Source organism: Hemiscyllium ocellatum, chromosome 39, assembly GCF_020745735.1.
Source record: "Hemiscyllium ocellatum isolate sHemOce1 chromosome 39, sHemOce1.pat.X.cur, whole genome shotgun sequence".
In the NCBI taxonomy this organism is placed as follows: Eukaryota; Metazoa; Chordata; class Chondrichthyes; order Orectolobiformes; family Hemiscylliidae; genus Hemiscyllium; species Hemiscyllium ocellatum.
Window position 1 is genome coordinate 31,365,680 of NC_083439.1, and position 15,191 is coordinate 31,380,870.

The 15,191-nt window shown below is 42.2% G+C and overlaps 1 protein-coding gene across 1 annotated transcript in view; it reads right to left on the reverse strand.

The window, feature by feature from the left end:
* Positions 1 to 15,191, reverse strand: part of LOC132834295 (hepatoma-derived growth factor-related protein 3-like) — a 126,579-nt gene that overhangs the window by 42,331 nt on the left and 69,057 nt on the right. Inside the window, exon 3 of the mRNA XM_060853026.1 lies at positions 11,039 to 11,177. Within this exon, the coding sequence (XP_060709009.1) occupies positions 11,039 to 11,177 (139 nt within the window). The remainder of the gene's footprint in view (positions 1 to 11,038; positions 11,178 to 15,191) is intronic.

The following is a 15,191-nucleotide window of genomic DNA, read 5'->3' on the forward strand; positions in this document are numbered from 1 at the left end:
ATATTTACATGATGGAGGTTAGCCACCATTTCTGAATTGTGTGGTTATAGGTAAAATGATTGAATAACAACTTTCAAGCTAAGTTAAATTGCCATTGTATAAAATAGTTGTGCTTTACAATCTGGTCAGTGAGTGGCAAAAATAACTGAAAGGCATTTTAGCTCTCTAAGTTAAAATTGAGTGGAATGATATTTTCCAAGAAAGATGGAAAAGAAGTTGCATTTATACAGTGCCTTTCACAACTTCAGGACGTCGCAAAGTGATTTATCTCAGTGAAGTACATTTGAAGGTTAGTCACTATTTTATGTAGCACAACTTAAGCAAGGTTCCATTACAGCAATGCATTAATGACCAGCTAATCAGAGTAAAAATTGCTGAGGGATTATATTGGAAAGGATACCAACACACATCCAACTGAGGAGGCAGCTTTGCATCAATAGATCCTTTAAAAGGTGGCACCACCCAACATGCAGAATTCCGTCGGTATATGGTCTAAAATATTCAAGTCCCTGAAGTGTTGTTTGAATATATTAATTTACAAGTAAATAAATTGAGTACTCCATCAGATGAGAGTTTTGAGAGACTACATTTTATAATTTACCTTTAAGTATAAACTTTATCATGTGCAAGACATTAAACAATGTAGACACTGGAAAAAAAAGACATACATCCCATTTCCCACCACATGCCTTTTGTGCAGGCTGAAACCTTCGACTTGTCTTGTGTACTTTTCTTAAGGCTTTGATCAGGAAACTGGGCCATGGGTCAGAATGGGTCTTGTACTTCCATTTGCAAATTGCGTCTCAGTGTCTATCACTGTTGCACATTGCCCTTGGTGGTTAAAGGATGTGTAACAGTTGAAAATGCGTTGCTGGTTAAAGCACAGCAGGTCAGGCAGCATCCAAGGAATAGGAAATTCGACGTTTCGGGCATAAGCCCTTTACCAAGTTCTCCCACTATTGTTCTCCCCCAGAGACATTTCACAAACATTCAGAGAAGAGGGTGCAAAGGTTTCACTCCAGTATGATGCAACTTTCCTTTGATTAATGTGAGCTTTTGGTTGCAAGTACTAAATTTGGCTGTTAACTTTCTATAAGAATGATTGCATGGCATTCCTGAAAAGTTTAAAAACCTGGTCAGTGCTTGTATACTCTGATCTGATAGGCTGTATGATAATCACCTGCAGAAAACTCAAGTTTAAAATCTGATACATTATTTTGTTGAAGTCCAAAGATGTGTAGGATAGATGAATTGGCCATGCCAACTTGCCCATAGTGTTCAGGGATGTATGGGTTAGGTGCATTAGTCAGGGGAAATGTAGAGTAGCAGGGGAATGGGTCTGGGTGGGGTACTCTTTTGGAGGGTAGGTGTGGATCTGTTGAGCCAAATGGCCTGTTTCCAAACTGTAGGGATTCTATGATTCAAACTAGGCAGCTGTTTTGAGATGTGCATTAGCATAATAAGGTTTTATTTAAGGATCTGTTGAAGAACAGAAATCTTAGAAGGAGCAGGTTAATTAACAGGACTGGAAATTGATTTGACTATTGGAAATATGGGTGATGATAAATAGAAAAGGTAAGGTTTGTTCCAGGTCATCTGTTAGTCACCTATAATACTAGGAAGGAGAGTTGTAGTTATCTGCCATTTATTAACATTTCAAAAATAAACATGCCAGGTTTATATTTATGAACAGCTGCAGTGAACAGCTAAGAGAATAATGGCTCATTATCACCAAGGTGAGCTCATCATAGAGCCATACAGATCCTTCAGCCCAACCAGTCAACCAATCTCACCAACTGGAAACTGAAATATTAACTCTTCACAGATACGTATGGACTCACACATTAATGGTTAAAGCACTTATGCCCATTTGGTATACTGGATTTGAAACAAGAATGCTCTTGCTACTTCGTTGTAAATTCTTGTAAGGCATAACCACAGTAAATGCAAGTATATGTGACTTTTATTAGCAATCTATTCACTTGAAAAAAGTAGGTGTGCCATGGAATTGTTTGTCTCGTTGAAGTAAGTCTTCGTACTGAGAAGGTTGGGAATCACTGGTCGAACTAATCTTTCAACCTCTAGTCTTGAGGATAGAAGACTGCATCAATCTAGGCAAATGGTCATTGAGATTTGTCCCCTCATCGATGAAGAGGTCAGGTTGGATAGCACTGCCCACCGTGCCCTGCCAGTCTTTGTTAAAGGTATTGAAACCTTGAACTTCTTTGGCTTTGACATTTTTTCCTAGGATCAGCTGTCAATCTCTTGGTATGAGCTAACAGCACACCATTGTATCTTGCAGGTCACTGAGGCCTTTCTTGTGAGCGCTTGGGAAGGCATTCAATTTCAAATAGTTCGGATCTTGCAGAGACAAAAGAAATGGGATTCATCTCCTTTTCCAAAATCCCTCGGTTTCAGGCATCATCGATTGCACCCATTGAGTCACTGAGGCACTACAGCAGCAAGCCCATGACTACTGGCAGCTGCCATTACTTCACTGTCCTCCAACAGTCCAGGGTTCTTCAAGCTACCAGCAAGAGATCAGAGAAATATTCCAAAACATAAGGAATATTCCTTGAAGAGGAGATGTCTACCCATCCCTTTATAGGACCTCAGGATACAGCTAGAGAATCACCACAACTGAAATCATAAATTCACATGGTCCAGCACCAAGGAGGACAGGAAGATTCCGATAATGTGGCTTGGTGCCTGGTCCAGTTGGTTGGGAACTTAGAATACACTCTGCTATGGGCTTCTTGCACTGGGGTGGTCTGGTAAACTCGCCAAAACGTGGTGTTCCCAGAGAGGGACATGTGCTAGATTAGCATAGCTCATCAGAGCAGGAAAAGATCCAATTGCTTTGCAGGGAGGTGGCTGGGGCCAGCTTAAATCAAAGCTCTTACCAAGGTGGCACTAATACCTGGGCACATCTGATCCAGGCAGGTTTCTTCACCTTTGATCTGCCTGTGAGAACGTACTGATTAGACACACATCTGAAAATGGATCCAATTTTACCAGCGATACCTAGGACACACTTCTTCATTGAATTTGGTGTTTAAACACTACAGTTACCCATTACCACTTCTTCACACTATGCTGTTCAATCACAGAAGCTCACTCATCTAGGATCTTGGCTGAACATTGTCAAATTTAGTAGTAAATTATCGTGTAGGGGATCCAAAATAGCAGCCACCTAGGAAGATCATGTTTGCTGGGCTCCGCGCCACAACATCAGCAGGACAGAGCTAGAGGGCATCCCATCCATGCTAATGTGAGTGAAATCACAGTAAAAGAGCTATAGAACTTGAGAATTTTACTTACCTTTGTTTTTATTGCAGGAGAGTGTCGAAGAAAGGAGAAAGTTTGCATGGGGCCGGGGCTGGGATGTCAGGCCAACCCACTGAGGTGGCGGGCTTGATTCCTCACCAGCCTGGAGCTTGCCAAATCTCGTGAGGTCCTGGGGTGGCAGATTGAAGATAAAATTGAGGAGAAGTGGCTCCCAGTCTCTGCAAGACCAGGGAAAAAGGACTGATGAGCTCGAGCATCAGGCCACAGGGATGGAGGCTGAAGCTAATTCATCCAAGAGTTGGACTGAAGCCCTGGAAACACAAGTCCGTGGGTTTGCTGGATCTGGTGGATGATCTTGAAAACAGTGGCAGAAGAAGGAACCTTCGTGTTGGTGGCATGCCGGAGGGGATGGAAGGTAAGCGGCCAGTGGAATTCTTTGAGAAGTGGCTCCCGGAATTCCTTAGTTCAGTGGCTAAAAGGGGAAGGATAAAGATGGAGAGAGCCCACCGGGTCATGGCATGAATGCCAAGAATGGACTAGCACCTTCACCCTGTCCTGGTATGGTTCCATCATTATAAAGACAAACAGTGTATCTTGGAAGCTTCCAGAGCCCAAGGGAAGGATCCAGGGATGCTGGTGTGCAAGGGCTCCAGGATCATGTTTTCCAAGACTTTTCAGCGGTGGTGATCTGGAAAAGGAAGTCCTACGACGGCATCAAGAAGAGATTGAGAGAGCTCGGAATCCAGTACTCCCCAAGATATCCAGCGGTGCTTTGGATAAATTATATTGGATCTGTACATTTATTTGACTCGCTAGAGAAAGTGAGGAACTTTGTGGACATGCTGACTTAATCCAGACAATTGAATAGGAACAGATACAGAGCTGTTCGGGCTTGACCTTCTTTAGAGAGGGCATGGTGAAATCTCCTTATGTTGGGAATAAGTTATGTTAAATTATGCTTGAGATGGATAAAGTATTTAGCTTAGTTTCTGAGTTAAGTTATACCAAGGGATGGGTGACCTTTATTTACCTTTAACTTACTGTGTATATTAGTAATCTTGTTTGTTTTCCTCCTACTGGGTTGCCTGTGTGTATGATGTGACCCTAGCTACTAGGAGTTAAGAGGATGTTTGGGATGGTCAGTAGGATTGTGGGAGGCGTAAGTGCTCCCTTTGAATGGGGGCTAAATTCCTCTAATAAGTGCCGTTGGTGCTTTTTTGTTTTTCCATTTTTGGTGTATATAGTTTTTGCAAGTTTTAGTTTGTAGCTGTTTTAGTTTATGTAGTTTTTGTGTTTTGTGGACTTCCTTGCACTGAAGCTCAGCAATTCATGGTTCAAGTTCTTCCTCTCTGGAGTCTAATTGGTGCTATAGATGGTTATGGCTAAGGATGTGCTCAAGTGGTGTACCTGGAACATTAAGGGGAGTCACTCACCAGTCAAGAGGAAGAAGGTACTTTCCAGTCTTAAAGGGAGAGGGTGGATGTTGCCTTATTGTAGGAAACACCTAAATTATGCGGAGCATTTGAAACTGCAACACAATGGGTATTTCTCATCTTTCAATACAAGGAGTAGAGGGGTGGCCATTCTTGTTGGGAAGAATTTCCCATTTAAGTTGTTAGAGTGTATTAAAGACACACGCAGGAGATCTGTGGTCCTTAAAGCTTTGGTACATGGGGAAGAATACAGGATCTGAAATGCTTACTGTACCCGGCCCACCCCCTCAAGACTTTCAAGAGTGGTTAACCTCGCATTTCAGCATATTATCATGGTGGTGGTGGTGGTGGTGGTGGGGGGGGCGGGGTTGGGATTTTCATTGTCTAATACATCCTATGGTGGATAAATTGCCCAAAGGTCCCCCAATATCTTCTTTGTGATCTAAGCAATTAAGGGATTTGTGTGTTGAACTAGGATTGGTAGATGTTTGGAGGCACCTTCACCCTACTGGCAGGGATTTTATTTTTAAAAAATCTGCACAAGTGCCACACCAGGATTGATTTCTTTTAGACTCCCGCAGCACATTTGGGCTGGATGGTGTCCCATACAATTGGCAATATCACCATTTCTGATCATTCTCAGTGTATTTATTGGCCCAAGGATAAGGACTATGGTAGGTTCGAAGCATTGGTGATTGGATCCCTTTATCCTTAAGGATAGCAAGTTTACGGAATTCTTTTCTACTGAATTCAGGGCTTTTTTTAGACATTAATTTAGGCTCAGCTAGTAATCCATCCATTCTCTGGGAAACTGCTAAAGACTATGCTAGGGGGTTAGTTATTTCCTATTCTGCCAGTGAGGAATGGCAGAAGGGTGAGCAGCAACGCTTGCTAGAGACACATCTGAAGGCAGACTTCGATAGGCCCTCATTGGCTAAACTGCAGTGGATTGTAGCGCTTTGGTCTACACTGAATTCCATCCTCAAACAGACAGCTAAGAGGGAGCTTACACTAGCAAATCAAAGGCTGTTTGAGCATGGGGATAGGCCGGGCAAGTACTTAACGTATCTGGGCAAAAGTGAGGACTGCAGATGCTCAGTTTAGATCAGAGTGGTGCTGGAAAAGCACAGCAGGTCAGGCAACATCCAAGGAGCAGGAAAATTCGATGTTTCGGGCAAAAGCCCTTCATCAGGAATGGAGGCAGGAATGTATCTTGCCAGGAAAAGGAGTGCTCCCCAAGCCATTACATCAATCAAGGAGGATACTGGAAATTTCACCCATGATTCTAGAAGGATTATCGTGTCATTTCAGAAATTTTACACTGAACTATACCAGCTTGAAAGTTGTGAGGATGGGCGGGTTAGGAAGGAGTCTTTTCTTAAGAACTTGGACCTCCTGGGAGTGAACCCTGAGCAAGAGTCTCTCCGTAATGCCCTGTTGTCAATGCAAGAGGCTGTGAGGCAGCTTCAGAACAGAAAGGCGCCTGGTCCTGATGAACTTACCAGTTTTATAAGAAATTTTTAAGTATACTGTCAGGACCGATGCTGAGTATGTTTAAGGATTCACATAGTTGTAGACTCCTCCCACCATCTTTAAGAGAGGCAAACATCTCTCATATTTTTAAAGAAGGGAAGGCCCCGGAGGACAGTGCTTCCTATAGGCCCATTTCACTCCTGAATGTCGATTTTAAAATCCTAAGACCCTGGCACTAAGGTTTGAAACTGTGTTCCCCTCCATCATTGAGGAGGATCAGACGGGGTTTAATAAAAGGTCACAGGTTGTCGAATAAGATCAGGAGGTTACTTAATATGATCCAAGTACGTCAACAACAATTGGTACAGGGATCGGTGATCTCGTTAGATGTGGTAAGGCATTTGCCTGGGTCAAATGGCCATTTTTTTAATACTTTGGAGGGGTATGGCTTGGAAGAGGTCTTTATCAGATGGGTAAAAGTTTTGTATAGTGACCCGCTTGCCGCAGTTCTCACCAATGATGTGCGGTCAAGCAACTTCAATATTCGTAGGGGCAGTCAACAGGGCTGTCTCTTATCACCTCGGCAGAAGTGGATACTGCAGATGCTGGAGATTAGAGTGTTGCTGGAAAAGCTTAGTAGGTCAGGCAGCATCCAAGGAACAGGAAAATCGACATTTCGGGCAAAAGCCCTTGATTTCTGATGAAGGGTTTTGCCCGAAATGTCGATCTTCCTGCTTCTCGGATACTGCCTGACCTGCTGTGATTTTCCAGCAGCACTCTAATCTTGTCCCTTAGCACTGTTGCCTTTCACATTGCCAGTGGTTCAATCACCAGAGGCAATATGTAGGGATCCCAATATATCTGTTCCTGAAGTAGGGACAAAAACACATAAGATTGTATTGTATGCAGATGATGTTCTTGTCTATTTATTAACCCTAACAGTTTCTGATACAATGCATTAATTCATTTGGTGGCTTTTTGGGTTACAAGATCAACTTTGCAAAATTAAGAGACCATGCCCTGATCCTGAGGATAAATCTTGAATTCCTTTTAGATGGAGGGCTTTTTTCACTTAGGTATATTCATTACCCCTATCTTTGATCGGCCATTTAAAACCAATTTTGCCCATTTATTCGACAGAATCAGTCAAAAAGATGAGGCACTTCCGATCTCTTGGCTAGGTCAGATAATCCTCATTAAAGTGAGCATTCTCTCCCACCTGCTGTATCCCATGTGAAAGCTTCCTCTGCTTTTTACTAAGCAGACATTTAGAAGACTGAATGGCTGGTTCAGTTCCTTTATCTGGTATTGCAAGCGACCCCTTATTATAGAGTCATAGAGATGTACAGCGTGGAAACACACCCTTCGGTCCAACCCATCCATGCCAACCAGATATCCCAACCCAATCTAGTCCCACTTGCCAGCATGTGGCCCATAGCCCTCCAAACCCTTCCTATTCATATACCCATCCAGATGCCTTTTAAATGTTGGAATTATACTAGCCACCACCACTTCCTCAGGCAGCTTATTCCATACACGTGAAAAAGTTGCCCCTTAGGTCTCTTTTATAACTTTCTCCGCTCACCCTAAACCTATGCCCTCTAGTTCTGGACTCCTCCACCCCAGGGAAGAGACTTTGTCTATTTATCCTATCCATGATTTATTTATGTAATTAGTGGGTTGCGTGTGTATTGGCTTGAATTATTTGTTTTGTATTTGTTGTAATATCCAAAAAAATTTTCTTCTCTTTCCAATAAAAATATATTTTAAAAAAATTATTGTATATACACTCACCAGCAGAGTTAGGCCCAGTTAACCACTTGGAGCAATGACTAACAAGATGTCTTTCGATCTCAGCCATTTCTACACCGTTCTCCCTTTCAGACCATGGGGGCAGCCTGGCTGTGTAGTCTGCTTGTAGTTACAACGTCCTTGATGTGAAGGTGCCAGTGGGAGCAACACCAGAGGCAGCTGCTGCACTGGCATCAAGATAGGGATTATCTGCATCAGAGGCATAGATAACCACTAAGACAGAGGGGGCATGGAGGATGATGATGTTGGTGGTGCTCTGTGAGAATTGGCATCCTCACTGTTTGCCTCAGCCTTGGATGGTGCTCTGGATTGCTGGAGGGGACCACCAGGTAGGGTACAAACTGGCGTCCATTCCAATCATCACTGTGCCAGCAGTGGCACTGTGCCAATAGTGCCACAGGACACTCGCCTGCTCCAAAAGCAGCTCCATGGAAGATAGATGGGAGAAATCATCAGAACATAACTGCAACAGTGGATTCTTCTGAAAGGCTGAAGCATCCTGATACAGCTGAACCTTTTGAGCTTTCAGACAGGGTGGAGTGCATGTCATTGATGTAATTCAATACCCTCTCACCCTCTCCTCCAGGCATTCTCATCTCTCCATCAAAGTTGATGTAATGCCATTTTCCTCCACAGCAGTCAAGATGGTGACTCCTCCTCCAATGTGCGTTCTCTCTCTGGGACTGTGCGTCCCTTTCTCTTGCAAGGATGAAGATATGAGAGAAAGATAACATTATACTGGGCTCTCTCATAAATATTGGGGACTTTATACAAATAAGAAGCCACATACATCAGTTCAAACAGGTGCTTAGTTTCTGAAGCTTGTTGATGGGTCAGGAAGTACATTGGACTCGCATGTTAGGAGTTGGCTGCATATGGGCTGAGGGGCTGGAAGTTGGAAAACTTACTGTCATATTGCACATTGAGCAGAATGAAAAGCCTTTATGACTCTTCACCAAATTCTCCAGACAACGCTGCAGCTACTAACGTGTTCAGTCACCTCCAGCCAGGTCTGCTTCATTGTCCTGTCTTACACTGAGAACTAAACACTTTCATGATCACACCCTGTCCACCTTGAGCGCTGCATTCCGGTACCATTGACTGGAAACTGAAATGAACCAGCCATACAAATGCTGTGGCTACAACAATAAGTCAGAGGCTGGGAATCCTGCAGCAAGTAACTCATCTCCTGACTCGCAAAGCCAGTCCACCATCCATAAGACATGAGTTGGGAGTTGTGATGGAATCTTCCCAGACGTGTGCAACTCCAACAACACTCAAGAAACTTGACATCCAAGACATAGTAGCCCACTTGATTGGCACTACATCCACTCCCTCAACCACTGACCTTCAGTCGCAGCATTATGTAATACCTACAAGATGCACAGCAGAAATTCACTAAGACTCCTTAGATACACCTTCAAGCCATGACCACTTCAATCTTGGAAGACAAGGACAGCAGATACATTGGAATACCATCATCCGCAAGCTTCCCTCCAACACGTACACCGCTCTGACTTGGAAATATATCGCTGTTCCTTCACTGTCACTGGGTAAATATCCTGGAATTCCTTCCTTAATGACATGATGGGTCAACCTGGAGCACATGGAGTTCACAATTCAAAAGGAAGCTCACAACCACCTTCTCAAGGGTAACTAAGATGCGCAGTAAATGCCAACTCAGCCAGCGATGCCCACATCTCATGAATGAATAAAAATAAAGGCGACCACAGGGCAGCTCTCACCCTGCCATGCCCCTGCCTCTCCTTTTGCTGATTTCTGATTTTCAATGATGTTCAATATTGCTGTTCCCACAATGGCTGCCATGGATGCTTTTTTTTTAAAAACTGGGCCCACCCCCATCCTGGTCCTGCTACCTCTCATTAATTACCAAACCTGCCTTCCAATGCTGTTGACTTGGGGAAAATTACAAGCTGTGACTACACTGACACCATCCATCCCCATCCTGGCAGGGACCCAGAAATGGTCACAATGGCAGGGTCCATATCTCCAAATGAGAATACTGTTCCTTGTTAAAAACAGGCAGGAAATTTATCAGGATAGAGGAAGGAGTGGATGATCAAATACATTATAATTTGCTGTGGTCTCCATACTTCTGGAAACATGACTTTTAATTAAAAAATCAATTCAGCCAGAGCTAATCGATAGATTGAGAACAATGCTTTCTTGCCATGATAACATTAAATACTCAACTATTTCAATTTGGTAATCATCAACATTCAAGACGGAGTTAGACAGATTGTTTTGACGACAAGGGGATTGACAAGAAGGGGATATTGAGGGAAGATGGGCTGGCGCCAGTTCAGCTGTGGTGATCTTTATGAATGGAAAGGTAGACTCAAATGGAAATATAGAAACACAGGAGAAGACGTAGGCCATGCAGCCCAGTCATTTTAGACCACGATTGATCATCCACCGCAATGCCACATTCCAAAGCCCTCTATTACCAAACAAAAATCTGACTGACTTCCAAAAATTCATTATCCTGCGAGTGAAGGGGTTCCCCCTCACCTGAGTCAGTGACAGCTGGTTCTAGACCCCACAATTAAGGGGAACATATTTTCCACATCTACACTGTGTATCCCTTTAAGAATTCTCTCACAGTGAGAGGAACCTGGGTTCAAACCCAGAGCCCGGAGGCAGGAGGGCACCTAAATTCTCCTGCTTGCATCTCTTGACTCCACACTAATGTGCTACACAGCTTGGTTAACTTAGTTTTGAATTTCTTGTGCCATTAGTTAACTTTTTATGCTGTATATATAGTTATAAAATATATCTCAAATGTGAAATATAACTATAAATTCACAAATATTGGCAAAATAAAAAGCTATGTTGGGATATATACATGTTCACAATCCTATGTTGTATAGCCATTGCACTGCATTTCAATGCCAATAATGAATTGGCAGCCTTGCTTGAATTTGCTGATAATAAATTGCCAATCAACTTTGACTTGTCCAAGTATACTGGTTCATTGTTAAAATAGTGGGACAACCAAAAATAGTCGCTACCTGATATCCTGTGAACTTGACGCCAGGATTGTTTTCGATCTCCCACAGACCTTCATTGAAACCTTTTCGCTTGTTAGACTTTCCAAATTTATCTTTATATTCTTTGTAAGGTAAAAGGTCTTTAGGTCCCAGGAAGGCACTGCAACAGAAAATGCAATTGCTGAACTCAAAAGATTTTTCACCCAGCTTCGTCAGTTAAACAAAGGACTGATCAAAACACAACATCACAATATAACCGACTAATTCCCTGGCTGGTACATCTCTCAAGGCTGGATGCTTGTTGGTTAGCTAATTTTCTATTTTTTTTAATGAATGCCCCCATGATCATTTAATCAAGTCTTCTCCTGGGGCAAGGCTCATGCCAAGGACTGTTTGAATCGAAGGCTGACAACAATGGGAGAAATTAATTTATGTGGTGCCTTTAATATAGATCGAAAGCCTTCCAATACTGTAGAGGTTCTATGGTTAAAATACACACTAAATAAAGAAAGGAGATATTAGTAAATGTGAAGGAGGGGGTTTTAAAGAGGAGAGAGAGTGAGAGTGGAGAGGCAAAGGATTTCAGGGAGGGAACACACAAGTGTAGAACCAAGGTGTCTAAAGGCGTGACCACCAATGCAGGGCAAAAGGGGAGGAGAGATGCACAAGTGACCTGAGCGAGTTAGGGAGGTTGTACACGATGTACCAATCAGGTCATCATCCTGTAGGGCCACAAAAGCTCAGAAAGAGAGGCAAGACAGTGAAGGGGTTTTAAACTCAACAATGAGAGTTTTAAATTTAAGACACTTGCAGGGCTAACAGTCAATGTATGTGAATGAACGAGTGGAAATTGGTGCAGGACTGGATAACGGCAGATGAGTTTCACATGAGTTGAGATTTATGGAGAGGCAAGGGTAGGAACAGCAGAACACTAGAATCAGGTGGTGGTGAAAGGCATGGATAGAGGCTTCAGCACAGTTGGAGTGGAGCTGGTGAGGGGTGTTTAAGTTATTCTGATGTTATCTGTTCTAAACAATGCATTAAATTTTCTCCTGGAGAAACAAGTAGAATTTTCATTTAATTGAGTATATGAATGGTCATTACTGTTGGGATGTATAACATTGCTATTTTAACAGACATTACAAGAGTTAAAATAAACAGATTGACATTTGTGGTAACAGTGATAGAAGGAGGTCACAGTATAGCATACACAGCTTGTTCACTAATACCATCAAATGTGAACTTCTCAAGGCTACAATTAAGTTTTAAAATTTCCACTTATTGGCACTAAAAATTTAATTGTAATTTTAACAACTTATTATAGGATTTGACTCTAGTATCTTAGACAAAAGCAGATTATTTTAAGTAAAATATCCCCAAGATTTAATCACTTCACTTTTTCGTATTTGTTCTTTCAGCTCTTGGCATGAATAGTTTTCAGGACAGCTTGGGGGGTTGGTGGGGGGGGGGGGGGGGGGGGGGGGGGGGGTGGTGGTGGTGGTGGTGGTGGTGGTGGAGGGTGGGGTGTGAAGGCTCTAATTTCTGCTGCCTGTTTCAAAAATTCTTTCTTCCTCTCTCCTGAAGTCACTGATGAGTCCTGCGGTCCAATAGTGTTTGCCAAGCTACGACCGTTATCATAAACAGGCAGACACCATTCTGCCTCAGCCGACACTCACATTCTAGCTGCGTCAGTCAAAGAGGGGAAAACAAGACTCGGGAGCCTGGGCCATTCTTCCCCATTCCTAGCCAGTTGGTGAAGGGATTAGTTACAGCCTGATCCTGCCCCTAGTGGGATCAACAAACCTGTGTCAGTCAGGATAATAAAGATTTGGAGATGCCGGTGTTGGACTGGGGTGTATAAAGTTAAAAATCACACAACACCAGGTTATAGTCCAACAGGTTTAATTGGAAGTTGCCAATAATAAAGCTGTGTCTGAGTTAGTTCAGTTGGCAATGCATTTACCATTGAAGGCTTGCAGGCAAATATTACATGTTTTTTTTAAAGCAACATGAATTAATAATTGGAAGTGAAAATCAAGCTATTCTCTATGGATAAACTAAAAGTGCCCTGTATATGCTAAGTAGAGTATTAACATAACATTATTTCTCTGAAATAAAAACATTTTATTCATTTCAAACAATTAAGATCTCCTTAAAATTGTGGACAAAATAACTTCATTCAAGTATTCTGTGTGTGTTTCGCATTAACATTGCAATGTGATTTAGTTCGAGTTTTTCCAAGGTTAGACTTGGGGAGGTGGTCCATGATCTCTGTTGAGAAGGTGATTTCTAAAGCTTGCTTTTCTCTTTGACATTAATCAGTTTGCCTTGCACTTGACTGGAAAAATGTTGATGGCTTTGTTCTATAAACACGAGCTCCTCACAATATATTAGCAGGAAAGGGGTAGTTTTAACTGCTGACTTTTCATCACCAGCTGTTCTGCATTTGACAAACAATCGGGAAAGTGGTTGCCAACTGTTTCAAGGAGACAGGTTTCACCCTTTGAGGACGAGAAGAGAATTTCAGCAAGATGTAATACACATTGGTTTATTCTATGTACACAAAAAAAATCACAAAATATTCTGTATTGTCCTCTAACTCTAACCAATAACAACACTCAGATCACTTCCAATTAAAAGGTTTCGTACCAATTATATCAACTGAAGCATATTCTTTTAAAAAAGTAATAATTAAAACAGGAAATGCTGGGGACACTTTTTGTGAATCAGAGAATGTTAGAGATGTAACAGGTTTTTGAAATAGAGGCCGGGAGACCTTTCTTTCTTGTCTTGCCTCCCCATCCCTACTGAATAATCCTAGTGTTTCCATGTCTATGTTTGCTTTCTAACATTGGTAATGCTTTACCCTTTTTATTATCTTAAAGCAACTTATTCTACAAATTTTCATTCCCATCAGAGCTTTATCAGCTGACAATGCATCTTGGGAATTCAGGATAGGATCCTTCAGGCTTTCCCGTTTGTTTACCTTTTTTCCGCTGACTTTACTGTTTAGTTATTGTTTCATACATTGCCTTCAAAAAACAAATCAACATAGCTTGCCTCTATTGCTCCATTATGGCAATCAAGACTTTTGGAGGTGCTGGTGTTTGACTGGGGTGTACAAAGTTAAAAATCACACAACACCAACTTACAGTCCAACAGGTTTATTTGGAAGCACTAGCTTTTGAAGTCCTGCTCTTTCTTCCTGCTCCGTCACAACTGTCTAATGAAGGAGCAGCACTCCAAAAGCTAGTGCTTCCAATTAAACCTGTTGGACTATAACCTAGTGTTGTGTGATTTTTAACTAAAACTCAATGGGCTATTCTCCTGCCTCTTGCTCGAGCCCATTAAGCCATTCCAGAGACATGAACATAATCCAGTGCACTACTGAGGGAATAATCCTTTATTGGAAGGTTATCTTTTGGACAAGTCTAAACCAAGGTCCTCATGTAAACTCTCAGATCGATATAAAAGACTCAAAGTCACTATTTTGAAGATGATTAGAGGATTTCGCCTTGACGATTTGGCTAATGATTATCTTTCACACAACATCTGCAGTTTGGGGAGATTACTCTGCATATATCGGCTGCTATACCTCACTGCAGTAAGTGCACTTCAAAAGTACATCAAGATTCTTCATAATCATCTTGCAAATACACTGTGAAATTAAGCGGCAAAACTAAATAGATGCTAACGTTAAATTGCTGTCTATCATAAGTATCTCAGTTGGGTGACTATAGCAGTAACTGGCAGCAGAAATGTTAACCACTGCCCTCTGCTCTTCTTCAGTTCCTTGGTGAGTAGTAAACCAAGAGGGGATATTTAACCTACTCCCTCATATCCTCTTCCAGGTCTGACAGTGAGATCCTGCAGAATTGCCCCGCATGGGTATGAGCATGATCAAAGTAACAGATCATCTCACTGCCCCAGATATTCTGATTACCGTTAGAACAGATTCCACCAAAAATAGTCCTCTTTAAAATTACCTACTCACCTGTTGGCAATTTTTATGGCTAAGATCCTGAATCTGGGCTGTCTCAAACACTGGATGAAACCAGGGAGAAATCCACTCAGGGTGGAGTAGTGTCGAAGGCTGAAACTGTTTTTTGTTGAACTACATTTCCTGTCACATTTTAACAGTTAAATGCTCTCCCTTCCAAAGGTACTTTGGCAG